We start from the raw sequence: 8248 nt of genomic DNA on the forward strand, positions 1-8248 counted from the left end.
AAACTACGGCAGTACATGGTGTTTTGATTGCAAATAATTTGTAAAATTAGTAAGACAAAATTATGACGTAATCAATGTTTTGTTTTATCAGCCGACTTTGACAGCTAAAAATATAAAAAGTTAACAGCCGCTGTTTGCAACCCTCTTGAGACAAGTCCCGGTTTGTGCGAATGTCTCTAAACAGTGTGTTTTCAGATGATTTAGATGTAATTTTCGGACAAATAAGTGAAATATGAGCCGGAGAAATCGTTTTTCAGCTGAGGAAGCACTAAGGTTGTTGTCAGATATTCCAAGTGAAAGTGAAAGTGACACAGAATATGTTAGTGAGGGTGAATTAGACTCAGATTCTCATGGTGAAATCCCTGTATTATGAATTCGCCAACCCCAATTCAGAATCGGGTATAGAGACGATGATGATGATGATGATGAACCTGACGTGGCATCCACATCATCAGCTATGGCAATTCATAAACTTCCTAGTATCCGAGATTACTTTAGCGATGACTGGACGTGATGCGGCCATGATGCCGAGGCGCGCCGAGGATTGACACTTTGTGTCTTCCAATCACAGCCTACGCCGCACCTCTCTATAATATAATATAAGGTGCGGACCCATCACAGTACCAAATCGCCGATCTCAGGAACTAGGGCATTCTGCTAGGCTAGAACGGTTTCCTACAATAGTTTGGCACAAAAACGAAAATAGCACGCCGTTTAGCGCACTGCGCTACGTCCTTCTGTTGCATTTTGGCATCTCCGTAATCGGAATAAGCCCCGCCTTCTTCGTTGATGGGCATGAATGGGGCGTCAACGACGTGACCCGTTACTGCGTGTAGGTGTTTGGCGACTGTTTGCTTTTCGTAAATAATGAAAGGCCCGGCCGATGCATTTCGCACCGAAGTGGAAAAATTAAGCATTTTTACCTGCTTTCGGAAGTGAACGAGTGCGTCATTCATTGAACATTGAAGTTTATCTTAAAATTAAATAATTCCGAAAATCTCTAACCGCGCTACTCGATTGTTTTAGCCAATGAACGTAGCTGTGTTTGTGACATCTTGCCCACGCGCTTTATGCTTGGCTATTAGAGGGCCTCGAAATGGATATCGGAGGTAGGCACCTCGCAACCCGCGTGTTTGTTTACATATATTAGAGCTTTGTGACGTACGGTGTTCTCCCGTTCTGCGATGATAACCTCGTAATTTCTCACATTTCTTAAGGTGCATGGAACATTTTACCAATTTAGTGGTGTCAGTTAGTCACGCTCATAGGGTCTATGTCCCCCAGGGTACTGCCGGAACGTACCCTAGGTATGCAACCTGCATTTTCTTTCAACTCACAGCTGAGCGAAATTCTTGCCTGCCTGAATATACTTGGATTTTATCCGGTATGGATTTCAGCAACTCAATGGAGTGAGGTTATGACGCACGAAGGGCGATGCCATCTTTGATTATTGATGATACTTGCACGCGCCATTTCGCGGCAACTGCTTTTGCTACTAGAGCCACCTCCACCTGCCCCCTCCGCCTATACTCTCCCCCACCACCACCAATACGCTCGCGCTCAACGCATATCCATGATAACATATGTTAATATAGCGAAGTCATTAAAGTTACACAGCTGTATCTTTATTACTGTACTACCGGTATAGCAAAGCCTATAGCTATCATAGATTTTTAGATCTGTATTAGTAGTATATCCTAGATATATGCTCTGAGCGCGAACGCGGTGGCGGGACACAGATGACTGATGACTTGATTGACACTTGACACACCCTGACACTTGATTCGGGTGCAGTACACGTCAGTTGAGCGCTGTCACTCTGCGGCACTTGTTAATAATGAGCGTGTGGCATGTGCAATTTGTGATATCGCAAAATGCAACATTCGAGTGCAGGAGCACTAATGTGGGGGTTCAGTACAGGGGGACGTCAGCCCCCGAACCACCCCTCCAAGATGCGGACTGGAAGACTACCCCCCCCCTCCCCCCGAGTACGCCACTGTGAGCGTTGACGCGTGTGGGTCGGGATTGATCGTAATCAATGCCATGTCACTTTGCAGTTATTTGCCGCTCACGCGCAAGGAGGACGGCGAAGACTACGGTAAGAACAAGGCGTGGCGAACCGACCACTTCAAGTTTGTGCTGATAACCAAGCTGTGGCAGCCGGCTGACTCGCTGCTTAGTCAATTCTTCCCTATCCGTGTGCATACACCGTCATAACTCCTAATTGTAACCTGCACTGGACAGGCTCGTGTTGGCATAATGATGGCAGTTTCGTAAACTGGAATAGAGCATATTGTTTTTAAACGTTGGATCATTTTAGTGACTTACAGATAGGGCTGTAACGATACACAAGCCTCTCGATTCGATCCGGTTCTCGATATTACCCTCTCGATTCGATTCCCAAAATATTCAAATGTTATCTTATTTTTTACATTTTTATTATTTTGCAATAATAAATTATTAGAAATTGCCAATGAATACTAAATGGTGAATAGACTAGAGAGTCTAGAGAGTATATATAGTTATATACACTGCACAGTCGCTGAGTAACATTGGTGAGTAACACCAGAGCATATAAATCACCATTACTCACCAGTGATTTATATGCTCTGGTAACACGCCAGTATATAGCGTAGTGCTGCCATCTATTGGAGGAAAAAAGTGGTATCGAAGTGGAATCGAAAATACGGGGAAAAATATCGAGGATCGGATCGAGGGGAAGAGAATCTCGATCTGATTTGGTTTCGGTGGATCGTTACAGCCCTACTTACGGATCACAGCATACGAGTATGTGCATCACTTCCTTGTACCTACAGTGATTTGTAAGAATAAATATATATATACACCATAATTTGCAAAGTTCCGTTTTCTTTGTTTCCAGTCTTTGCTAACCCCAACCCTTTCTCTCTCGCTCTGAGCATATCTAGTAGAGAACGTATTAGTGATTTGCTAAACCAAACATCATTTCAGTAGTACCTGTAGTTACATTTCAATGTATTTGTTTTTTAATAGAAATTTGACACAAACCAATGAGTTTTATCATTATCTTGATTAAACAGTTGAAATTTCTAGTAGAATGAAATTTGTCTTTGTGATTATTCAATTATAACAATGGCCTCTGAGAAACACAATTTCCTCATTTTCCCCACAAGATTTTTTAAATTTGCTTATTCATCACACTGCTTTAGTTTCTACTGTGTACAGAATGCCAACAGTACCTTGCTTCATGCATTTAGTATCAGTACTATACTACAAATACTCTGTGACAAATTCCATTCCTGACAGATGGACGACAGATGCAGTCTTACAATTAATTCCCCTGACCAGTCGAGGTAAGCTAAATCTCACTAGTAAGTATGGCAATAAATTTTTATTACCAAACGAGTCCTGTAGATAAATCATATCGGAAAACCCAGCGGCCATTTACATATAGAAAAACAGAAATTGGCCTGAACATCTCAGCTGTTTGTATACACGTTCTGAATCACGAGTTCTAGCTACAAATATGTTGTACAGATTAATCATCTCCATCAGCTACATACATACACACATGTATCTAGCTGTCTGTAGACTTATAATGATCCTCATCAATAGTAGAGTAGATGTGACCTTCACTTGAGAGAAATTCTATAGCATCCCTGCAAAATAAATGTATGATGTGTCAGTAATAAAGTAATAGCTTTTTAACATTGCACTGAAACCAAAAAATGGTAGGAAGCATAAAAATTTTTATTATGCGAGCATCAGCAATGTTTTTAACTATAATACCTCAAGCCATCCCTTGGCAAGCCTTGGACACGAGCCTGTAGATCTTGGATACTGATTCCCTCTGCATTAGGGCATGCACAGATCAACTTGTATATCTAACACAGCAGCAAAAAATATTTATCATTGAATCCACACGAATAACAAGTGCCGCGGAGCGACAGCGCTCATCTAACGTCTACTGCGGTGACTCTGTGGTGGAGTGGTGGGATTCTAGTAAACCCTGTTAGTCCCAAATGTGTTCACATACACGCCGAAACAGTGGAATGCACAGGGATGGTATCAGGAACCTTCTCAAAGGAATGTAGGTTCGTTGGGATCGTTATGAAAGTTGCCACGAGATGGCGCGTACGTTTAAGTGTCTTCAGATTAAAGATGGAAGCTCCCATTGTACGTAGTAGCAACAACTATTTGCAAGACAGAATAGGTAAGCACTCATCCATTTACCTACGCAAGCCTACAACCGAATATCGTGACCGTACGTCGAGCGGTTAAGATTTGTGCCCAACTGTTGACGGACGGACGCACGGACGATCATGCGATTCAACAAGCTGCATCTGACTATGTCAGATGAGCTAAAAACACAAAAACACCATTGATTTAGCTACACATGTAGTTTATTGATCACGTTTCTCAAAAACTCAAGGCACATCTCATCTGAAAGTTCGTGTTTTAATTTTCATTTAATTTACTTTTATTCTCGGGCTGCTTTGCCCCAAGAAAACGCTTGCCATCAATGAATCGCCACGTTACGCCAATTTTATTGACTTGTTTTAAACACCAAGGCGAGCCAGTAGTAGCGCCGTCGCTACACTACCCACGATGCGTACACGGCAAGAAATTAGCCCAAATGTGAGCAGCCCCACCCAAAATTTTAGCAGGCCCTTAGACAAATGGAACCTTACAAGTTTGAACAGGCCCTTAATTGTGTTCAATTTATTCCATGATTAATAAAAGTATTAGCTTTGTGTTTATTAGGCATACCAGGCTTAATTGTCACAAGTTTTTAATGTAGCAGGGTAAACCAAGAAAGTAAGCGGCTGTTTGCTGCCACAGGCTGCACCCGAACAGCAAAGCTGCGAGGGGGTTGGTTCAGGAAGTGGACCCTGATAAGGGGGGTCAGGGGGCCCTCCCCCGGAATAAAAAAAAAATACACCTCTTAGATGCAATTTCCTGCACTCTGAGGCAGCATTATTAAACAATCTTCATCACAAAAATATCACTTTTGAGTTGAGTATTTTAATCTTTGGGGGACACCAAAGACTAAAATACTTAAAAAAAGAGAAACATAAACTTCAAATTATTGAGGGTTGAACTGCTCAGTCTCTATCACTGTATTTGTGCAGGTACAATGCTAAGGCAAAGTAATGTGGTTAAAAGTTAATCTATCTGCCAACTGAATAGCTATCATGGCCACAACGCTTAATTATTTTCAGATCAGATAAATATATATATATATACTAGCGGGATACCCGGCGTTGTCCGGGGAAATCGGTGGCGTTACTCAGCTGGTGACCGCTTGGTTGAAAGGAAAATACCCCAAACAATCTAACCTACTTATCCTATCCATGCAATCCATGCATCCATCCATCGCCCTTTCCATGCCATCCATCCCAATCCCCCCCCTCAATCGCATTCCATGCCACCCATTAGTCCCATGCCATGCATGCCATCCATGCCATCGTGCCATTGCCAATCCCATCCCATCCCCATCCATCGCACCGCATCCCATCCGATCCCATCCCGATCGGTCATGCCATCCTTGCATCCGCCATGCCATCCCATCCATCCCATCGCCAGGCCGCATCCCATCCCAGTCCCGATCATCGCATGCCATCGCTTGCCATCGCATTGGCGCATCCCATCCCTCCTATCCCAAACAGTAAAAAAAAATCAAGAATCAAAAGATAAAGACCATTAAGCAGGAGTTCAGGCACGCTGATTTTGTATCGATCCATGGCATTGGGGAGGTAGTGCAGAATGCCAGAAAAGGGGTTGCTGAAATGATGTGTAGCGCAACTGTCGTATCTGCATATGCTGCACCTAAACAAAAGGTGTCACTACGCACAGACTTACTATTACGTCTATAACCGTTGCTAACAAACTCAGATGAGCCCAGACGCTCTGCGGCTCTTGTTTCGTGCAATGTCGCTGACTCTATAGTTCTATATATTAGTGACCTGACGTGTGTTCGCACAGGCTTGAAGAGTTGCTAGCGGAGGTGCAGAGTAAATATGACGCCAGGCACAGGGAGTTGAATACAGCCTACTGCGAGTGGAACAAAAGGATTCTAGAACATGACAACTGTGTAGCTGCAGGATCAGACAAGACACACATCACTCTACAGGTTGACATGCTATTATAGTCACAGTCTAGTGATTAGATGAGAGAGAGAGAGAGATGGAGTCATCAATCCAGTCAGGTAGTTATAATCAGTGTATATATGCGCTAACTGATAATATTGCTGAAAAGGGTCTTATGTCCCCCGGGGTAGCGGTCCGGTATAACCGGATACTACTTGGTACTATAATTTATATGCCGGACCGTACCCTCGGCCTCCTCCACTAACGAGTCTAGGGAGTCGCGCTACGGCCTACTCCCTAACCATATAACCCCATCTAACTAACCATGATCAAATAGTGAGCCAGGGTACGTTCCGGTATACTCGGAGCCGTACCTTCAGGTACTTCCGGCGTACCGCTGGGGACATAGACCCTATGAGCGATAATATTAAATTATATCATGACCAGACCATAATGTAGTATGTTCTGTTGGTAGGCGATTCAATTAGCTGAGCAGAATCTTGAGGTGGTCAAGTTGGCAGCAAAAGACACAGAAGTGATGCTTATAGACACCAAAGCTAAACTGAGAGATTTCAGGGAATACAATCAAGGCAATTGCTTATACGTTTTTGTATAAAGTCAATTCAATCCATTTAATTTATCATTCAATACGTATAACGATTCATTCACGCAGTTGCGCATTCGCTCACACACCAGGAACAGTACGTGTTTAAGATTCATCTGCAATCTAGACTATACTATTTTGGTAACATGCTAATCAGTACGTCTTACAATTTATAGCATGTGCTGCAGAAAATGACGACCTGCCGGGAATAAAAGTTAACATAAGAGAGCTAGACGACGTTTTGCTGAAGGACGTTTGGAAACAAGATCGGAGAGAGTGGGCAAGTATGTTCACGAATGGAAATAAATAGCCATGCAGTCAAAATATGAAGTTGGTGTTGTGGGTGTTCATTGTGACAAATGAATTTAGACATCACATGGACTGGTCAGAAAAGGCTATATTAATTTGTCATCTATCCCACTAAGGGTTCTCCCAGGATGAAAATTCAACAGGGGGGAGGGGAGGGAGGGGGGGAAGCCAGGGGGGTCCGGGGCGTGTTTTTTTAGCCATACCACTATTAATTGCGTAAAATCGTCAACCACACATATGACAGTATTTGGGTTCTTGTATAATATAAGTAAGCCAAGTCGGTGTATAGTTAGTGTTTCGGTTGTTGGACAGGTTGCTGTTTGTAGCTTTGTGTATTGTCTGGCAGTGGCATGCGTTGGCACGGTAAAAAAACGCGCCGGGTGTCGTTTTTTTTTTTATTTTTTTTTTTTTTTTCTGGTCGAACGGAATCTCTTGACAGATCGATTCCCTCGCTGGCAAACTTGTATTGTGGTGGAACTTTTAAAGCGGGGCGGAGGTAATTTAAACTGGGGCGCAACGGATTCAAACAGGGGGGAGTTTTCCGACAAACGGGGCGCGCGCGCCCGTTTTGCGGGTAAACGTAGGGAGAACCCTGCCACTAAGGTCAAATCCGTTGGAAATGCTTGTACAATATAATGAACTTGTGTGGATGTGAAAATAGTTAGTAATGGAGGACAGCGGTATTTACAATGATCCATTTATTGTAACGAGCTGCAGAGCATTTGGGCTCATCTGAGGTCTGTTGCTACGGTTATAAACGTAACATGCAAGTCGTGCGTAGGTGACACACATTTTTGGGCCCAGATATGCAGATATACGCAGTTGCGGTACACATCATTTTCAGCAAACCTCTGGAATTCTGCTACTCCAAATCCCATTGGTTGATACAAATGGCCGTACCTGAAAACTCCTGTTGTATGGTGTATTGTAACCCTAACCTATTAAAAAATTTAAAAAAATCAATTGTAAAAATTATTTGTTGTTATTAAATTGTTGTAAATAAATCATTTGCGTTAATTGGAAACAAATAGTTAAATGGATAAAGATAGAAAAATACAGAAAACAGCTAAATAATCTAAAATCTGATGGGATTCGATCCAAGGACCTTTTGAGCGTAATCCTGTGCGTAGGCATTTGGCTATGAGGCATATTGGGTTTCCAGATGTATGGATGTGCTATGAATTATGATCAACGACTGTGACGTCCATTGAGGCAGTTGCAGGAATCCCATGTTTAACACCTCCTCTTCAGGTCAAACCAATAACGG

General features: G+C 42.8%; 1 protein-coding gene across 1 annotated transcript in view; it reads left to right on the top strand.

Moving 5' to 3' along the window:
* The window catches only part of LOC106806260 (putative IQ motif and ankyrin repeat domain-containing protein), a gene marked incomplete at its 3' end in the record, with an annotated part of 17754 nt that extends 10829 nt beyond the window's left edge, over positions 1-6925 (top strand). Inside the window, 3 exon segments of the mRNA XM_014808138.1 lie at positions 5965-6112; positions 6544-6658; positions 6849-6925. Coding sequence (XP_014663624.1) covers positions 5965-6112; positions 6544-6658; positions 6849-6925 — 340 coding nt within the window.
* Between the last annotated feature and the right edge of the window lie 1323 nt (positions 6926-8248).

This window comes from Priapulus caudatus, unplaced genomic scaffold, assembly GCF_000485595.1.
Source record: "Priapulus caudatus unplaced genomic scaffold, Priapulus_caudatus-5.0.1 Scaffold150, whole genome shotgun sequence".
Lineage (NCBI taxonomy): Eukaryota > Metazoa > Priapulida > Priapulimorpha > Priapulimorphida > Priapulidae > Priapulus > Priapulus caudatus.